A 20,623-nucleotide genomic window follows, 5' to 3' on the forward strand; every position below is an offset into this window, starting at 1 on the left:
TCAACTACCCTTTCGTTTAACAAGCCACACGGTGTTAAAAAAAAAAAAAAAAAAAAAAAAAAAAAAAAAAAAAAAGACCAATTGGGGTGGTTTAGTAGTAGCATTAAGTCGAACAACCTGGTCGGTCGGGCAGCCTGTTTCATTAACATTTAACTTGCTTAATCTTAACCACAGCAATTGAATGCAGCGATATCAGCAAGTAATCATCGGGCAGGGCAATCAGTGTGCGAGTGTAGATGCCAGCCCACTCGGAGACGAGCAGAGCGGACAAAAATGTTGAGTGCCATCCAAAATTCCTGATGAAGATTCATCGTCAATTAGGAACGTTCTGTTGAGCAAAAGAATTAGCAGCGGAAAGCCACAGCCTAAACCTCTTGTAATGTGTGGGAGAGGACAACACGCCAAAGGATAACGTCTAGCCTTTAGAGACAACGCTATTCAGGATCTGCTTCACTCGGGAAAAACTTTCTTGGAAGCACTTTTGCTGAACCCTCTCGGAGGCTTTCACTACAAAGTTAGAAAATAGAATACCGTTGCTAGCTGCTGTACATCATCGAAAATGGAGGAAAAAGTGGACTGTTTGACTATTAGGAGTTTCTAAGGCTGCCTCGGGAACATGGGCACCTTCTCGTCAAAGATCAAATAATTTGCCTTCCGGTGCTTTTACATTTTACTTATGCTCTTAAGATATGCTGCTTACGACCGTTATCTTTTCAGCCAAATTTTTAGGCCATTAGATGAAGTTTGAATTACACTGCAGACTAGAGTGTGTGGGTGTTTCTCTGAGGCATCGATTATTTGAATCACTCGACTCATTTCAACACAAAAAGAGATTGAAGCATTTTACGCATGGGCTAATGTTAGTGAAAGTCACATGTACCACTCCGTGTAGAAACAACTTGTTGCGATGGCAGAAAGACAGGAAAGATTGAGACTGTTCAAGAAGATACAACGTTCAAAGCTCAGAAGAGTTTCATTTAAGAGCTGATAGCTAGCCATTTTCAATTATTTGACCAAAATTACTTTAGTTCTTACATCAATGTACAGGAGCGCTGTCACTAACAAATCTATTTAGAATAGATTCGTCTATGAATTATTCAATCGATTAATCGACTAATCGTATTCATTTAAAGTTTGAATTAAAGTGTATTAGAAAAGCATATTCCCTGATTACTGTTTAATATTATGGCGATATTTAACATGTACCTAAAGAAATTACATTTTAATGAAAATAAGCAAGCTGAACGTATTCTTAGTTAATTGTATTTATTACCCTCGACAATGTTAAACTGTTACATTGAATAGCGATACACATTTAAGTTTGCATCTGACTGGTCAGATTCCGATAAAAGTATACAATTCCATATGAATCTTATTGCATGTCTTCGCAATATGCATTTTGTATGAGCCAATAACGCGCTAGATATTTTTTTTCCATATAATGTGCAGCCCTAGTATCTAGAACTTTAGGATTGCTGGCACCCATGTCACTCACCAGGCCAGGGCCTGCCTTTTAAAGTTATACATACTCATAGTTCATGGTAAAACTGTTTTAAAATCAATATACTTTAATGTCTGAACACTGCACAGAATTTATTTTTGACTAAATCAAACCTTACAATAAATGTTAGCAAGGGATTATTATTTCAAATAAAATAGATTTTATTTTTGGGCCATATCGCCCAGCCCAAGTGGAAACCCAGCACCACCATGACCACGGCAGCTTTATCAATCATTCCTGACTGACCATAATTTCTACTCATCCAATGTCATGGCTACTCGCTGACATTCACAGTGCAACGCATCTTGATTTGACGTTTCCCTTTCGGGTCATCTTTAGGTCAACGGTTAGGATAAAAACGAGCTCCTCTGAGTACAAATAGATCATTAAGCAGCCCAAGCTTTCTGGACGCTCTTCGGGGTGGATCGAGGTTCTGACAAGCATCCAGGGCTGCCGTCTGGAACGGTTAAGGCTGCCGAATGGAGGCTACTCGATCAATACAGCCTCATTATCAGCTGCCTTCCGTCACGGAGAGTACGGTCCCCGTGCTGGGCCCGCTGATGAATATAAAGCGCAGCACAATTCAATTAGACGATGGCTGAGATGGCAAAAGTGGTCTGATCAAAGCTCTCAGCCTGGATAATTAGCACGAGGGGTAGGTGCTTCACAGGAGCTATTTTTACATCTGAGTAGGGTTGTTTTGTTAATGTTACTTTTCGGCCTGTAATGGTCTGGGACTAACCTGGCTCATTGTCAATGTAAAGGCTTCCTCAGAGGAAGACTCATATTCACCTGGTCACCTTTTGAAAGGTCACACAAGGTTTAACGAGACTCCTCCGCGTAGTTTAGCTCATCGGAAATCTGCAAGCGTGCACGTGTGGGTTTCAGCAGACAGGAAGTGTCAGGTCATCCAGAAATAGCGCCTTGGGGAAAATGAAGTCGTTTCCTGGAGTGTTCGGGGACTTTTTAGGCAGCTTGCTGACAGTTTTATAAACCTCTTAACAAATGGTCCGACTCTAATGAGGTCTGATGTCTGGGAGGGAGGAGGGTGAAGAGGGGACAGGTGGGTCCTGAAAAGGTGAGTTCATAATTTGTGTGTCGTAGTGATTGGGTACCCTATGCAGCAAAGCCGTTATCTTTTTTTTTTTTTAACCATCTATCTATTATAACTCCTAACCCCCCAAAATTCTCTCCAATGACCGTCTTGTCTCAACAAATCTGACGGTCACAAATGTGAGTGTCACACATGCACAAGTTTTAAACAAGGTTTCCTCTCAAAAGTCCATTCAGTCTCAACGTGCCAAATTGTGCTCCATGGCACAAGGGGAAAAGGACTTCACGCCAACATAGAAACAGGGTGGGGCTGCCAAGATTAGTCGACTAGTCGTGACTACGTCAACGCTTTAAATAGTCGACTAGTCAGTTTTACATGATATATATATAAGCATTAGGTTTGTTTTTTTCTTCCAAAACTGCCTCAACCGCTCATTTGACTGCCTGCCGCTCGTCGTCCTGCCTGCCGCCTGCTCTTACTGGACGCACATGCGGAGTAGCATTAATCTGGGTCAGACATGACGTCACAGGAAGCTGTATACTCTTAGCACCAGCTGTACACAGTATGCTATCATGGCTAACCGAAATCCGACTTCAAAAGTTTACGGTAAAGCGAATAATGTTCAATGTAAAATATGCAAGACAGACCTTGCCTTTCACGGCAACACATCGGCAATGCATGAGCATTTGAGACGGAAAAAGCCTTTTGTCGAATCTTTCTGACGGCGATGGACAGTCATCTTAGCCGCTGTAAGTAATTTGGATGTTTAGCGTAGCTAAGTGCTAACATGGATGTTAACAGAGACACTTTCAGTATTTAGCACACACTGTGTGATAAAACGTGCAACGTTGTTACAGCGATGTTATGGCTAAATACTAAATGTGGCAACAATGTCTTAACGCTACGTTACAGTGCTAAAAGACTCAGTTCCACTTCAATGGAGAGCTTTGTTACAAAGCCATCAACGTGCACGCCTCAACAAGCAAAGGTCCTGACTGAAGCAATCCTGAAGATGTTAGTTACGGATATGAGACACCTGTCCATGGTTGGCGATGAAGGATATTTGCCTATGTCGTAAAAATAAAAAATGCTGGCCACCTTTGCTAAAATTGGCTACATCCTTAGTTGAACAGATAGTTTATTATTTTATGTACGGCATATATAATTATACCCCTGAAATGAAAATGAAATTAATAAGTAATCAGAATGTGGTTCCGTTTTTGGGGTTTTCTGAGGGAAAAAAAAAAAAAAAAAAGTCGAAAAAAAGACTAAGCAATTATTTAAGGAGGCTGACGATACGATCGATTAGTCGACTAATTGCAACTACTGTTGGTGATTAGTTGACTAGCATAATAGTCGTTTGTGGCATCCCTAAAACAGGGTGGATCAATTATCACAATATGAACCTCACAATACAATAATTAGCACAATATTGTGGGGAGGTTGGTGATAGAAAGAAAAAAAAAGCTCATGATACTGTATAAAAACCTGCAATCCTATTTAAAAAAAACAAAAAAACAAAAACAAACTCATATTGAAAAAGAAAAGCACAATATTGTGCTTTTCTACATAACATCAGTGACAAAGAAAAAGGCTTGGCCAGTCATTTTAAATATCTTATCAATACAATGCTAATTAGCTGAGGTCATAATTATACATATAGTTCAAAGAGTACAAGCACATGTACAACCTACAATCACTAATAATACTTAATATTGAGGCACTTATTTACTAATGCACACAAATATTTTGCCAATTTGTCGTGGAACTCAAATGTGTTACATTTCCATTCATCTGATTGGGGTGAGTCTTAAACTGTAGACCAAATACATGCCTAATTAAAATTAAACTGCACTGATAAAACTACAGAAATGGAAACCAACCTGACCTTTTCCATTGATGTGCTGATATTGTGATATGACACAGTTTTAATTCCGCAATATCGCCATTATCATTACTGTCCCTAGTGCAGTATCAACTTGCCCCCATTTGACCTTTTCAAAAGGATTGTCTTCATCACCTGCCATTAAAATGTTTACTTGAGGGGGCTGTTGTGTGAACAGGCTTCATTTTAAAATAAGCTGACTAATCAACTACTGAAATCCTGGTGGTTGACTATGAATGATTTTTAAATTCATCCATCCATCCATTGTCTTGACCACTTATTCCTCACAAGGGTCACAGGGATGATTTCTAAATATTTTGGTTTTATTTCTTAAAAAATAAAAAATAAATAAATAAATAAATAAATGCATACATTTTAAAATGTAAGGCAAATGCAGTCCTTTTTGCCCCGCTCTAAATGGTAAAACACCAACTGCACATTTTATCAACTGCCGTCATCAAAGGACTTAATTTTGTTGATACGGCTGTTGTTCTCTCATCGTTGTACCCCTCTACCCTGATTTATCTCTTTACACACTCTACCCCTCCAATCCAGGTTCTATTTGAGATTCTTGGGAAATGTTTGAGGAGTTTAGTTCCTCACCTGCGCAACGTGTAATGTTTCTTGAGATAACTTTTTATCAGCTGCCCTGTATAAATACCAAATCATAAAATAAAACAAAGCTAATCAAAATGTCACATCTGTTTCTAATTGTTTCCTCATAGCTAATAACTACACTAAAGTTGGATTACCATTTTACACAAAGCTTAACAAAGAGATAAAACATTATAAGGTTTCAATGGCAACTTTCAAAGACAAAAGTGATCATTGGAAAAGGCAGACAGCGTGATGTCATCCTTTTAATTAACTGAAAACAACAAATAACCTCCACTTACCAACTGTAAGGTGCAAATAAAAATGAGGGTGCACCGGCCGCTGCAGCAGCCCATCGTTTCTGTCCGCGTTGACGAACTCTGAGCCAGGGGAGAAACACTTGGAAAAGCCGGTCGAAGGCGCTTCAAGTACGCCGAGAAAAACTCAGTACTGATGGAGGGAGCGAAGTCTCATGTCTCGCCTTCTCCTCGGGCGAATAATGTTTGAGCAAAGACCGCAATACCGTCGCGTTTGAGCTGGCGTTTGAGCTGGCGTTTGAGGCGACTGCCTGCCTGGAAGACGGGGTTGGTGAGCGGGTAGGTGAAGGAGGAGGGGCCGCTGTCGGTCGCGCAATCAACCCCCGGCTGGGGGCGGCCATCGTAATTTGGGGGCGTCAACTGACTTCACCACCAAAAGGGGCACAACAAAAACGACTGGTTTATTTTAAATGATCCCATCTGATGTGTCTTCTGCGTCGGTAAGATTATTTTCAAAAAGTGTTTAACGGGATAAAGAAATGTGTCAAGTGGCGGCGACTGTTTACGTTTGCAGGCAAATAAAGCTATTCAATTTCCTGAATATTCTCAACTTGAGGATGGAAGAGGCGCCATCTTGTGGCTATCAAATGAAACACACGGTTACAACAGTACTGACCCCCCCGCACGTTCGCGGTTCTTTAATCACGCAATCACATGCGGTAATAATGGAAAAACTGAACCATATTAATGTCTGTCTATATCAAATAAAAACAGACAGACAGACATGAGAAGTGTACCTGCTAACTGCTTCAGATCATAAAGAAGACCAGAAAAACTCAGTTTATAGAAAATGAACATATAATATTTAATCTAAACCCAAATTAAGTTTGAAGTTTGAAATTAGTAGACTTTATTAGAAATTGTCATGGGTTATGAGTAGTACTCATCGTTATGAGTACCTTTTTCCGTAACTTACCTTTTAATTTTATTTTACTTTAGTGTTTGTTTTGTTTTGTTTGTTTGTTTTTAATGGGCTCCTGTGTCCAGGAATGCAAATTCTGGGCCATAATCATGAATGAGTTCAACATTGATAGAAAATGTGTGGTTGAATGCTGTTGAATTATGTGTATATTGGAACACTACAATGTTCATGGTATTGCTTGTGTTACTTTTGGAATGGTTAAATAGATTTATTTTATATATATATATATATATATATAAAATTAGTCCTCAAACACCGATCCGCGGCCCGGTACCACTTCACTGGCAATTTGGTACTGTGCTACACAAATGATTAAAATAGATACATAAAAAATAACTAACTAAATAAATAAATAAATAAATAAATAAATAATAATAATAATAATAATAATAATAATGATAATAATAATAATGCTGATGCTTCTGATGATGATGATAATAATAATAATAATAATAATAATAATAATAATAATAATAATAATAATAATAATACAACCAAGTACGTCTTGTTTGCAAATCCTTCATGCCCTATTCAAACACCATCCCACTTTTTATTTTTTAAGATTTTTTACTTTGTGGCAAGTTGTAGTGAAATGCAATAAATTATCATGGAAACAATCTTAAAAGCAGTCACCAATCACTCCCTCCCTCTCCATCCCACATTCATTCTGTGCATGGAGGAAGGTCCCGCCTCTTTCCTCAGCTTGATAAATGTTTTATGCCCCTGCGGCCTGAGCCAGAAAACACTTCACATCCCATTTCATCACATACACCTACAATATGTTGAGCTGCTTTTACGATGCCTTTGACCCACACTGGCCTTCCTATTCGGCCCACGTTCGTTTGGGTGTGGGAGGACCTTGTCGCACTTACTTAAAGTAATTTTAGGAGATTTATGTGAAACACCTTGAAATTGTAGTTTAGGTCATACTGTGAGCTCACAAACTACATGTTTAAATCGTGGACCAGCAGGGAATACAAATGTGTACCTCGTGAATCCGTTTTCAAATATGCCAGCTGTTTTTGTATTCCTATAGTCATGTTTCCATGCACTGGACCACATAATTGACTTCCCTTGAGCTTTACAACATGTTGTTGTGATTGTCATTTGATTTTATATTATCTAGAATGGCATGTACTGTGGCTATTAAAAAAAAAAAAAAGTCTGCACACCCCCGTCTTTATACCAGGTGATTGTGATATAGAATAATGGGACCAAGATAAACATAAAAAAAAAAAAAAAAAAAAAAAAATCCACAATTAATATGACCTATAACCAGTAGCCTTCTACTTAACTGGCAATGATCGTAAAAGCTGCGCTTTGTAATAATTTTAATAATATCTTTACAATAGCTTTTTTTTATTTGACCATTTATGACTGAATTTTTTTTTTTTTTATTAGTAGATTAACACCATAGCTGTTCATAATGGGAAGTCCTGCAAGCCTCTGGTCAATAGTTTTCAGATGGGATTTGGGTTAGAATTTCCCGCCCTCTGTCTCCGTATTTGATGTCATATGCTCTCAAATGCAGTTTCATTGTCCGGCCACAGGTGGCAGTAGCGATTCGAAATCCAATTTTCTGAGTTCAGTAGCTTTAAGTGGGGATGTGGCTGTATATTCAGAATTAGCCAATCACATTCAACCTCGGGTTTCTCCCTCCTTCCCTCCTGCATATGTTATGAGATCACGTTTTTTGTGAATGTGTGCTATGTGTGAGCGGCTCCTGCTGTCTTAATATAGTGGCGAGGTCAAAGTAAGGTCACCATTAAAGTTCAATTGGAAGCCTTGGTGAAGTCTCTCCTTTGGTTTTACTGAGTTTGGCCAGCACCTCCTGTACTCGTACTCCTGTACACACATGATGTACGCATCATGTGTGTATTAGTGGGTGTGTGTCCGCAGCTCTTCTTCCATGACAAGTGTGTCCATGCAAGTCCCCCCGCGGTGCCGCCCTTCTCCGCAAAGACGCTAATGTGAAGCGACAGGACAGCCAGTGGCGCTCTGCTGCAAGGGAACCCGCTTTGTGAAGGAGACCCAGCAGTCTGGCTCCAAGTGGACAACAACAGGAAAAAAAGAGACGTCAAAAGGACCGGGCTTTCGGGGCGTTTAATGCGGTCGCTTTTATTCGGCACTCCATCGGTTTATTTGGCCTCTCGGTGTTTCCGCTTTCACATGAAGGCGCTCACACAAAAGCGGGCACATTTGGCCATGCAGGAACAATCAGGAAGGTTTTGTTTCTTTTATTCTGAGGCAACTGGAGGCGAAAATGAATTCAAGCTTTAACTATGTCACAGAATTGTGCATTCAAACTGTAGCCTAGAACAGGGGTGTCAAGCTTATTTTGAGCCACATTTACCCCAATTTGATCTCAAACGGGCCGGTATATTCGTGGCCTAAATACACTAAAATGACTATTCCAAAATGTTCCTACTTTTTTTTTTCTTAAAGTGCAAATAATTACAAGTACGTTAGAAGATAGTCATTCAGATAGGGATTTGTTTTTTTTTTTTAATATTGTTGCAAAATATATCAGCAATTTGACATTTCTTAACAAAATTGAGTTCGATTGAAACATTTTGATTTACACAGCTTAAAGTTCACAGTGGATCTATGTACAGTACAGCTGCAGGGGTCACTAACATGGGGTACACAGAAACCAGGTAGCCCCCAAGTACCTGTAGGCCTGTTTGGCAAAATAGCTCACCAGTGATGGGATTTCGAGGAGTGCTGCAAGTGATCATTTGAAAATTTAAACCAGGGTCCCCCAATCCCGGTCCTCGAGGGCCGGAGTCCTGCAGGTTTTCCATTTTCCATATGATGAGCTCATCAGCGTGCCTGATAACGATCCTTATTATTAGTATCAGGTGTGTTGGTAGGCGGAAAAATGGAAAATCTGCAGGACACCGGCCCTCAAGGACCGGAATTGGGGAACCCTGATTTAAACGATAGTATAGGTTTATAGAAATCAAGTGATGCATATTAATATTTCTAACCATTAATTATCAAAGGCTATTTTATAAATGTTATTTCAGAAACTGGTAGCCATTCGCATTAGCCATTATTTTAAAAAGGATGGCGACCACTGCAGTATTTTATGTACCTTAATTTTATACAAATATACAGTATTTAAAACAAAACAAAAAGTTATGATCTATAAATAACTTTAAATATGCATTTGCAAATCATCTGACTACCACACCATAGAAACTAAAGTGGGACTATTCAGAAAGACGGTGCAGTTATCCACCTAGTTTGGAAATATAAGGATCAGCAATCAGAAGTCTTTGCAAAAGTGTGGAGTAGCACCAATTGACAGAGGCGCGCTCCCCTCCAGGATTCTCTGAGTTAAGAATGACATCATGCTTTTCAGCCGCTATGGCAGCAGTCGCTGTAATACCTCACTAGGACCACTTGGAGGCCTGCGTGAGTGAGGTCGACTTTAAGTGAATGGACTCCTCCAGTGCTGTCAAGTCAAAACAAAAATGGGGGAAACTGCAGGATAACAGTTGAATCCTGCCAAAATAAAAGTGAGCAGTAGTGACTCAATACTGTATTCAAGATTGGGGTTTGCTCCTCCCTTTTCTGGGGAGAACATGCAAACTCCATGTAGTAAGGACTATAATAAGGTGGCACAGTGAATGACTGGTTAGCACATTCACCTCACAGTTCAAAGTTCATGGGTTTATATCTGGACTCTGGACTTCCTGAGTGAAGATTGCGTGTTCTCCTCGTGCTTGCAAGAAGAAACTCAAACCCAGAACCGATGGGCATTGAGGCCACATTACCCCTCTGTGGTTTCTCCCATGGACAGAGTGGGTGGGGCTGGGGTATAACGATGACATAAAATGATGTTCCATAGTTATGTGCTCTATGATAAATTTGAGTATTTCCAGTTAAATTACTTGCAATTACTTGAGATGGTAATGACTGCAAGCAGTCAGCATCACTTCTGATTGCACATCTTTGTATAACTGACACCAATTGCAATTGTACTTTATGGGGCACAGAATAAACTTCCAATAAGCTTTTTCCATGAAAAATAGTGGTAGGCTCACCCCCTCCCCAAAAAATAAACAAAAGAACAAAAAGTCCGATATATTTAAATTATAAATAAGCTTATACTTGCTTATGATACTATAAAATCTGATTGATCGATCGATCGATCGATCGATCGATTGATTGATTGACTACCCATTGCAACTTCTTTTTCTAAAGTTACTTTTACTTTTATGTCTGTCTGCTAATTTACTAGTTAATAGGACACTCTGTTTGGTTCTTAGTCTAACTTAATATTCGTCCCACATCAACAAACCCTCTCCTCCCCTCACCCCAAAGATTTATTTTGAAAGTTGTGCCCGGAAGCGAAGCGCGGTTGTTGCCGCTCGTCGTCACGTGCAGCTGCCAGGCTGATGGAGGCTGAGCAGGGAGGAAGGAGGCGAGCCCCTCATCTTCCGCGTCAGCATCCCTTCAAATAGCCGCTGTCACTTGTCTGCTGCACGCACAGACGGGCAATTTCGAGGCACAAAAAAACAAAACAAAAAAACAAAACAAAACATACAAAGGATTCAAACAGGGCGTCCAGGTGCTAACGTAGCAGCTTTCGTCTTGCGTGGTGACGACAATCAAAATGAGCGCCGAGAGTCTCTAAAGGAGGTTTGGCGCCAGTCCAGGAAGGATAGCGATGTTCAAGGCGCGTCGTCCCGGGAGAAGTCATCCCAGAAGCTGGCTGCGAGAGACGAAGATGCTCCTCTAAAGCACCGGCAGGTCGAGTGTGTGAGTACCCTTCAATGTATTTCCTCCCACCTTGCTTGTCCGCGCTAATGACGCGTGAACTGTTTTTAAACGACTCGCCCCCTCCCTGTGATCAATCAATCAATCGCTTCTTGGTTAAAGTGCAGCGCAGCCTCTTGGTCAGCCATGTGTGAAAGTTGCCTGACCAATTTGAAAATGGTGCACCCTCAAGCCCCCTTACCCCCCCCCTCCCACTCCACTTTCCTTTCCCACCCCTCCCCTCTTGCGCGCACACCCCCGGCGCATTGCACGCACGGCGGTTTTACATCATGCAGGGAATTGCTGGGCGAGATGTGATGAAGCTTGGCGAGCAAACTTTTGATCAAAGTCAGTGTGTGCCGCATATCACGGAGTGGCCGGCGTCACGTGACACGAGCCTAATTAATAAAGCCTTTGTAAGGAGGGCCTCTTATCACACACACTCATCTCTAATCCGCTCATGGCCCACAGGGCGTGGGTTGCCTTACATGGTGATCAGAGAGGAGCACCAGTCAAACTCACAAAACTGCCTTGCTTCTTATGAGCGGGAGACGGAAAGGACAAAAAATGACCTCTGAATGTCATTTCCATGGAATTTTCGACACCAAACTTTATATGGGTGTGCATGCATAGTTTTGTTGATGGCAGCATGCAGGACAGACATCAGAGAGTAGATTAAAGGAATACTTGACTCATGGAGCCATTTTCAGCAGTAAAAAGTGAATATTTCGTCTTTAATTAAATTAATGTGGTAACTTCATTATTTTTCATGTACAATTAATACCTTTTAAAAACTACATTTTTCGACTTGCTGTCGACTGATGATGACATCACCTGTGCTGAGGAAGTAGGTAACGACTAATCATGGCTCAGTTTACTGACCAAACCCAGAAAACAGATGAGCCATGATTGGTCGTTACCTACTTCCTCAGCACAGGTGATGTCATCATCAGTTGACAGCAAGTAGAAAAATTACTTTTTAAAGGTATTAATTGTACATGAAAAATAATGAATCCATGAATCAATTTTCTTAACCTCTTGCTGCTCACAAGGGTCGCGGGGATGCTGGAGCCTATCCCAGCTGGCTTCAGGCAGTAGGCGGGGTACACCCTGAACTGGTTGCCAGCCTATCGCAGGTTATCAAATTCATTTCGGACAAAATATTCAATTTTCACTGCTGAAAATTGTTCAGTGATCCAAGTATCCCTTTAAATTCAATTTTTTTCGTTCATTCTATAAACTATTTTCATGTTTTAATATGATACAGTTCATGTTGTAATGTCATCATTTTCATGTTATAATGTGGTAAATTTCACACCATCAGATTCATGTGAGTTTCACATAACGTAATCAATTTCACATTACAATGTGGTAAATTTCAAAATTCACATAATTTCTTCAATTTCACATTATATTGTGTTATTGTAACAGTAACATCAATTTGACGTTAAGTGGGAAATTTTCCCTTTTTAATATATTTAAGTTTCACATTAAAACTTGATAAATTTGACATTCACATTCGGCAAAACAAAAAGAAGGTTAGATGGTTTTGTGAAGTGTATTGTACATTACTGCATGTAAGGTAATATTGCTGTGTTAGGTGTGTGTCTTTAAGAGGCGTGGCCAAATGAGTGATGTCAAAAGCTGGAGCAGGTTAATCTATGTGTGAGCGTCTGGGCATGATTTGCGGCCTACAGTAACTCGTTGCGAGTATTATAAATTTTTGTTTGCGTGTTTGACTGTCTTGTTCAGTCAGCGACTTCGAGTGCATCTGTAACTGCGCGCCTCTTCTTGCCCATGTGTGATCGGCATTACAATACTGTAATCCATTTGTTTTGACTTAATGAAGCAACTGCGAGACACAAGCTGTCGCTCGCACTGTTAGCAAACATTTTAAATATGAGTGCAAAATGGTGGCGCATACGAAAGTCCACTAGCTTGATGCTAACACACAATGCTAAAAACGAAACTAGCATTGATGTTGACTCACTTATTAGTTGTCAAACTCTTTTTTTTTTTTTTTTTTTTTTTTTTTTTTTTTTTTTTAGTACAATATTGTCGTGTGATATTTTACATATTCATGGTGCTCGTGCTGTAGCCTCAAAAATCTCATGTGGTCCACCTTATTCCGGTGTTTATGTTGACTGAAGCACGATGGTCGCTCGCCTCCAATAACCGATGTCAGGAATGACACCTTTCACATTAGCTATGAAGCGCCAGCCCCTGCCAGGAATCCCGGGCAATAATCTTCACAGCGTGCAGCACACCCACCCTTTGCGCAGGAGGCGCCTCCTGTTTCCCACTTGTCATACAAAATGTCAACAATTCTCGCCCTCGATATTCTCATCAAGCGGGCGAGGGCAGAGTCAGCTTTCCGCCGAGGGTTAGGGAACAGTCAGATGCTCCCCACAGGCCAGAGAACAATTGCTGCCGCTGTTGCACCCGAGGCGACAAGGACCGGAGCGCTCGTTTCTCCCACGTGATGCGCTGCTGTCTTCACCTCATAGATAAAGAATGGGAGTGAGTGCGGTTCTCGTTGCCCACAACTTTAGTTGCCTGCATATGCATGCATATATAGCATCACTTTTATATTGCTAAATGACAAACTATACATTCTATGAAACATCCGCAAACTTGACCTCTTTTGCATATACATTAGTGGCGCCTTGACATATGAGTTGAATTCATTCCGTGAATCATACCTCATCTTTCCTAACTGAAATTCATGGATATGCCATCAGTGCATTCCAGCCTAAAATAACAAAAAAAAATTTTAATGAGAAAAACAGTACTCTGGTTTTTGAATATAACTTATACAAGTGGATATCGTCTTTTAAACCCCCCTGTATGCAGGGCCGCCGCACACTATACGCAGAGTACGCATAGTGCGTAGGGCACCATCGACCGTGTGGGGCCCCATTTGCCTGTGGGCACAGCGCACACATGTACTTGACGTGTTACCGTGAACGCCGGTGCCGGGGAGAATGTCACTCGCGCAAGCTTTGGATGCGACATTACTACGTTTGTTTTCATTTAAAGACATGACGAACCCATGTATTGTGATTGTCAGTTACATAAAGTTTTTGGGGGAAAAAAGTTCTTACATTCTACAATCCAGAGATGCGTGGAGAGAAGAATGTCATTCACATTCGGCTGTAACTCTTGGTGCGTTCAAAGACCACTCACACAGTTCAAACATACATAGAAATTTTTTTTAATTCAACGTATCAAACAGAAATAAGTACGTGAGCACATTGCAGGGGGTACTTGGAATAATTTCATAATTTATTACCCAGATCAAAAGTCTCTGTCATAGACACATCAAAATCAGAATCAAGAAAGTGGATGTGGACTACTAATGACCCTATTTAGTATTTACTATATATCTGTCTACAGATTTTAATTTAACTCATTCACTCCCAGCCATTTTCACAGAAGCAATCCCGTTCGCTCCCGGCTGTTTTATTGGATTTTGAGTTGATTGATTTTGCAAGGCACACAGAATATTGTGTTCTATTGCTATAAAAACAAAGATTAAAGTCTCTTCTTTCATCAGGAAAAAAAAAAGTATACTTCTATCTGTTTTCCATTTTGCAGCAATTAGCATTAGAAGAGAGCTAAGTTTCATCAGTTTTCACAAATCTATTTAAAATTGTGAGTAATTGAGCTTTTTTAAAACATGGCCCTGATTGATTTCCTTTGCTCTGCTGCCACCTGCTGGCCGTTTGTGTAATAACTACCATTTCTGCAACCATTCTTTGCTGTTGAGAGGCTGCATCAAAGCCTTCTGTATGTTATAGCGTAAAAACAAAAACAAAAAAAACGTATAAATACATCTTAGGGACACTTAAAACATGAAAAAAAACACGTATTTACATGTTATTGGGAGCAAATGAGTTAAACAACAGAAACCAAAAAAATCTTTACATCTTAAACTGCTAGCTTGCAGGCTACGTGCTGCTTTCTGGATGTGCATTGCTGAAAATAAACTGCTGCATGTGCACCTTATCCATATGATTGTGGTCTAATATCAGTAAGAGAGGCGTGTCCTGGCCAGAACTGTGAGTGCAGTGCCTTCGACGGGCCAACTTTTAATGCTATAGATGTGGAGACCAAGAGGCAACAGAATCATGTCTGCAAGAAACGCTCTCAATTATTCATGCTGAACAGAGGCCAAGGAGGCAATACAGAGGCCAAGTGAAGAAACAAGGAGAATAGATATTAACTTTGGCCACTAAACATTCACTACTTGTGTCATGATCTCAGATAGTGTCACACTGTGCAAGGTCTTATTTTGTTGCACAGCTTAGCCTGGAGTGTGGGAACACTCTAATATAGTGAACAAAAATATAGTTGATCAAGACACAAGAGTTAGAGAATGAAAATAAGGAATTAAAAACACAATTGTCTGTACTAGTAGCACTACCTGGGCCTTCAGTGGGGATTTAACCCAATTAATCCAATTTATAAATCCACCTCGTCGCAATCAGAGAGACCATCAATATAAACTTCCTTAAGTGATAGCACGCAACTGTGTCACATATATCATCTGAAGCAGTTCACAATCAATATTTTTCTAATGATGTATCAAAAACATAACATATTTTTCCAAAATACATTACATTTATCACCAGTGATGCTGATTAATGAATGGCTACAGGCGAGTTTTGCCAGTCCAAGTTTGATGAAACATGTGTTCAGACGAACCAATCAGAGGTCGGAAAAATGCTAATGTCATTGAGAGCCAGCAAGCTGGCCTTGGGACGACAAACAGTCCCAATTCTAATATTGTTTCAGTTGCTGTACATTGGCGGGCACTTCTGATCCTGGGCAGATTGGATTGACATGGCAGCACGTTGAGGCTGAAGTCGGATGTTCCAAAAATACAACAACATCCACAATTATGGACTGGAAGCAGAGCAGCAAAGAGAAACACGACCAAAGAAAAATTAGGGAATAGAATGCTGGAAATAAATTTATACAATTTCACGAAACATATTAAAATTTGTTAAATTAATTAAAATCCGAGACCATGGTCCTCAGTCGGAAAAGGGTGGCGTGTCCTCTCCGGGTCGGGGATGAGATGCTGCACCAAGTGGAGGAGTTCAAGTATCTTGGGGTCTTGTTCACGAGTGAGGGTAGGATGGAGCGAGAGATCGACAGGCGGATCGGTGCAGCGTCTGCAGTGATGCGAACTCTGTATCGGTCCGTCGTGGTGAAGAAGGAGCTGAGCCAAAAGGCAAAGCTCTCGATTTACCAGTCGATCTACGTTCCAACCCTCACCTATGGTCACGAGCTGTGGGTCGTGACCGAAAGAACGAGATCCCGGATACAAGCGGCCGAAATGAGTTTCCTCCGCAGGGTGTCCGGGCTCTCCCTTAGAGATAGGGTGAGAAGCTCGGTCATTCGGGAGGGACTCAGAGTCGAGCCGCTGCTCCTCCGCGTTGAGAGGAGCCAGCTGAGGTGGCTCGGGCATCTGGTTCGGATGCCTCCTGGACGCCTCCCTGGGGAGGTGTTCCCGGGCATGTCCCACCGGCCGGAGGCCCCGGGGACGACCCAGGACACACTGGAGAGACTATGTCTGTTGGCTGGCCGGAGGAGCTGGTTGAAGTGGCTGGGGAAAGGGAAGTCTGGGTTTCCGTCCTAAAGCTGCTGCCCCCGCAACCCAACCTCGGATAAGAGGAAGAAGATGGATGGATGGATGGATGGATGGATGGATGGATGGATGGATGGATGGATGGATGGATGGATGGATAGTCTAATAGCGTACGTGCTCAAGTTATCTTTAACTTAATTTTACAACAGGAATAAAAAAATACCAAAGTCCTTTTTTTTTTTTTTTTAATACCTGGGTCATCCAAGTCATAAATTGTCAAGATTGAATCGAGGCACCTGAACTGTTCTTGTTTGTTTAATTAGTTTTAGTTGAAATTTTATTTTTGACAGGGGTGGTCAGAAAATGTTCAAGTCAGACTTGGGCAACTATGGAGTTAGGCTCACCAAATTTAGGTCAGTTCTTCTGACAGTGTTTCTGCGGTCATATTTTTATTGTTTAATAAAAACCCTTGCTTTAGGTCCCTGAATTAACCTGCAAAAAAAAGAAAAAGAAAAAAAAATCCTCCACGAAATTAGATAGTTGCTCCACAAAAGAAGTCATTTTGATTCACAGCAAAGGAAAAAAAAAAAGAGCCTTGTATAATGCGATATTATTTAAATAACAAATATGTATATGTATAAAAAATAATTTCACATTAGTCATTTATTTTATTTTATTTTGCTTTCTTTAACTCTGCTGGTATTGCAAATGAGAATTTGCTCTCAATCGCCTTACTTAGATAAATAAAGGTTAAATAAAAACAAGTAAATAAATAATTACTAAATTGGGTCAATTCGTAATGAAATAGGTCACACCTTGACAGTCACACATGGCAGCATGGCCTTGTGGCGAATGTATTTGCATCAGTCGACCACGTGAGCCGGGGGAAAGTGTCAATTGTTATTATCATCTGCTGTCATGATGATCCGGCGGCCGCAGCAGTGGGACAGCTGTTCTTGGAAAGATCATATGACATCATCCATGGACTTATCATTTGCATCCTGTCCACCGGTGTGTGCGGCTTTGACATCCATTGTCTGGCTGTGTCAGAGTCAGACCTTCCTGTTTGAAAAATGGCCTCTGTGCAATTGATTTCACGTGACAAGCTGCGCCGTTTTGCGTTGGCTTCGTGTCACCTCGTGAATATCAAGTTGTCGGTCTTGCCTTATCTTTTTTGCTCCCTCGGGGCTGCCAAAGAGTGAGGCCGCGCTTCTGCCACATGTACATCACAACTGGGGAACAGCTGGTGGCAAATTGGAGGGGACCATTCCATTCTGTGGCCAGAGGGGTGGTCTCACTGGTTCGGAGCCTAAAATTACTATCTGGTATATGTTGTAAGTTGTATTTGTTGTTGTGCGGTGCTTGGTTAGACTTACAGTGAGCCATTGCAGGAAGAACACACATTAGCCTATTTGAAATTAATTGATTAATAATTTAATTCATTGCTATTGGTCTACCTTGTACATTTGCGTTTGGGTAGCCTCTGCAATAGTTGGCCCACTTTTCACTGGGGAGAGTGCTTTGTAGGTTTTCAAACATGTTCATGTTCATTTGCAAGCAATTTCCAAGCAATTTGTACCTTGGAATTCCATTTTATTCCCACTCTCGTGCTCGCATGCTGTGCTGTAGGTTTATCTTGTAATGCAGAAGCCAAGACACCGTCAAGGTAATCTGATGTGAAAGAAAGAATCCCCACAAAGCAAACGTCTTGGCGTCATTTTATACTTGCGGTCTTTTTATTTGGTCTTTTGTGTGCGCGCACGAGTCGCATCGATCGCCTCCCTCGTGCCATACAAGATTCAGTGCTGCTGGAAATAAAAGCAATTCCAGTGAATCTGTGATATGACTTCATGTTCAGCACACAGAGAGGGGGTGCACGCCGAGTTGCCACACAGACATTTGTGAGTTTACCGACTCCAATTTGGAAGGGTTTAAATATTCTTGTTTATATAGGGCAACGGTGCCTTCAGGCTGCTTTTCAGCACAGAAGCTTAGATACACCTTTGTTTTTAACTCTTTTTATTTGTTTTGTTTGTCACTCGTAGTGATGAAGGGCAAAATGGAAATACATCAATCAGCACATTATACTGCACTACAATTCTTCATTTCCACCAAGGTTATTTGAGTGACCAAAACTGATAAAATAACAAAAAACAAAATTGTGGATTGGTTGGTCGGTTGGTGGGCGGGGGGGCATTTTTGTTAAAATAAAATTAAAACGGAAATTAGGGGTTAAGAAAAATTGATTCGGCAATATATCGCATTATTACTGTTCACAACTCTTATATCGATTCAATATCCTGCCGAATCGATATTTAAACACCATTTTTGGATGGAAATATTCAACAAAAAGTCTGATTTAGGGTTATGGTTCACACCTTAAGCATGGAAGAATGTTATATTAATAGACTATATTAATAGAATTAATAATAATGTTTGTTAAATACAGTGTTGAAATTTCAGTTAAATACATTACCATATAAATCTTAAAGTGTGCATGTACAAGTTTACTGATTCATATTTTCAAAATTTCAGTAAAAAAAAAAAAAATCGCAATTATTGACTTACAGATTCGTATCGATATCAAATCGAATCGTGACCTATGAATCGTGATACGGATCGAATCGCCACTAGGCAATTCACACCCCTAATATAAATGCTCTTAAAAAACAACTGACAAACTACATTTTACTTTCGGAAAACTCTAATTCTAAACTATAATTGTCACAATAATGAACTTTGTTTTCATCTTTGTCAGTGATGTTCCTGAGAATATTCCTGGGTCAGTTTGACCCGTTATCCAAACAGTGTCAGAAACAGCAAAACATGTACTTGAGACTAATAATAATTAATACTTTGTAAAGCTAAAAATCTATCTGACCCGCAACAGTACGAGGGGGTTAATATTGCTCCCTAAATAGTACAAAACATTTTTAAAAAGACAAAAGCTTAGACTAAAACTAATTCAAACAAAGCATTTAAAAAGAAAAAAAAATGAAACTCGCTCAGAAAACTAATTAAAGTAAACAAAAGTGGAAAAAAAAACTTATAATGAAATAAAAACTACTGTATTTTCCGCACTATAAGGTGCACCTAAGAGCCTTCAATCTTTTGTAAAGCTGACCATGCGCCTTATAATCCAGTGCGCCTTATATATGGATCAATATTGAGCCGTAACAGGTCTTGCTGTCAAGACACAATCGGTGACCTTGTACGATCGGTGACGCGCATGCGCAGAAGATCCCGCCATCTTGGTTCGCTAGCTAATACTAATACTTTACCTCAGAGAAAATAATAAAACAGCTGTTTATTCATTTTGGGAGTGAATGGAGTTGTCAGAAATCTGGTTTGTAATCTATTAATAAAGTCTGACTGACCTATCTGACTGTTTTGTTGACATTCCCTTTAGTGCAGCACCATCTAATGGATGCATTACGTAACCTCAGCCTCTACTTTAGCGCCTTATATATGCAAAAAGTTTTAAAATATATCATTCATTGCACTTATACTGCGGTGCGCCTTATATATGGAAAAAGTTTTAAAATATGTCATACATTGACGTTATAGTGCGGAAAATACGGTACCTATAATGATCAATCTTGCCGACAGGAGGACGGGATATGTTGTGGAGCAAAATAAGCTGGCCTGCTCTGCCATTTGAATTCATTTGCATGTTTTGCCCTGGTTTGGTAGCAGTTCTGCTGTTAACATTAATGAGGCGCATGTTCGTCGACAGGAAATGTCTCAGCAGCAGCAGCAGCAGCAGGCGGGCGAGCCCACCTTTGCAGAAGAGTGCTGCTTATCGATTCCACCGACGGTCACTTGATGAAGACGACAGCGGAGCGTTCATGCTGACTGCCGTTTATTTATTCATTAACAGGCGGTTTGTTCTCTCTCGGAGGACTTTTTGCACCTGCACGCGCTTACCACTTGGGTCTAAAGGGCGGAGAAATGCATCCACCACTTCTTCAAGTGCGGGGATGCCGA

The 20,623-nt window shown here is 40.5% G+C and overlaps 2 protein-coding genes across 4 annotated transcripts in view; one reads left to right on the forward strand and one right to left on the reverse strand.

Annotated features, from left to right (window-relative positions):
- The window catches only part of nkain4 (sodium/potassium transporting ATPase interacting 4), a 50,865-nt gene extending 45,020 nt beyond the window's left edge, over nt 1–5,845 (reverse strand). For both annotated transcript variants that reach the window (XM_077513446.1, XM_077513445.1), the window contains exon 1: nt 5,337–5,845. In XM_077513446.1, the coding sequence (XP_077369572.1) occupies nt 5,337–5,390 (54 nt within the window). In that variant the 5' untranslated portion in view covers nt 5,391–5,845. The remainder of the gene's footprint in view (nt 1–5,336) is intronic.
- Nucleotides 5,846–10,670: 4,825 nt separating this feature from the next.
- LOC144013992 (uncharacterized) overlaps nt 10,671–20,623 on the forward strand; it is a 56,896-nt gene continuing 46,943 nt past the window's right edge. For both annotated transcript variants that reach the window (XM_077513447.1, XM_077513448.1), the window contains exon 1: nt 10,671–11,043. The gene's annotated coding sequence lies outside the window, so the exon portion shown is untranslated. The remainder of the gene's footprint in view (nt 11,044–20,623) is intronic.

This window comes from Festucalex cinctus, chromosome 2 (genome assembly GCF_051991245.1).
Source record: "Festucalex cinctus isolate MCC-2025b chromosome 2, RoL_Fcin_1.0, whole genome shotgun sequence".
NCBI lineage: Eukaryota > Metazoa > Chordata > Actinopteri > Syngnathiformes > Syngnathidae > Festucalex > Festucalex cinctus.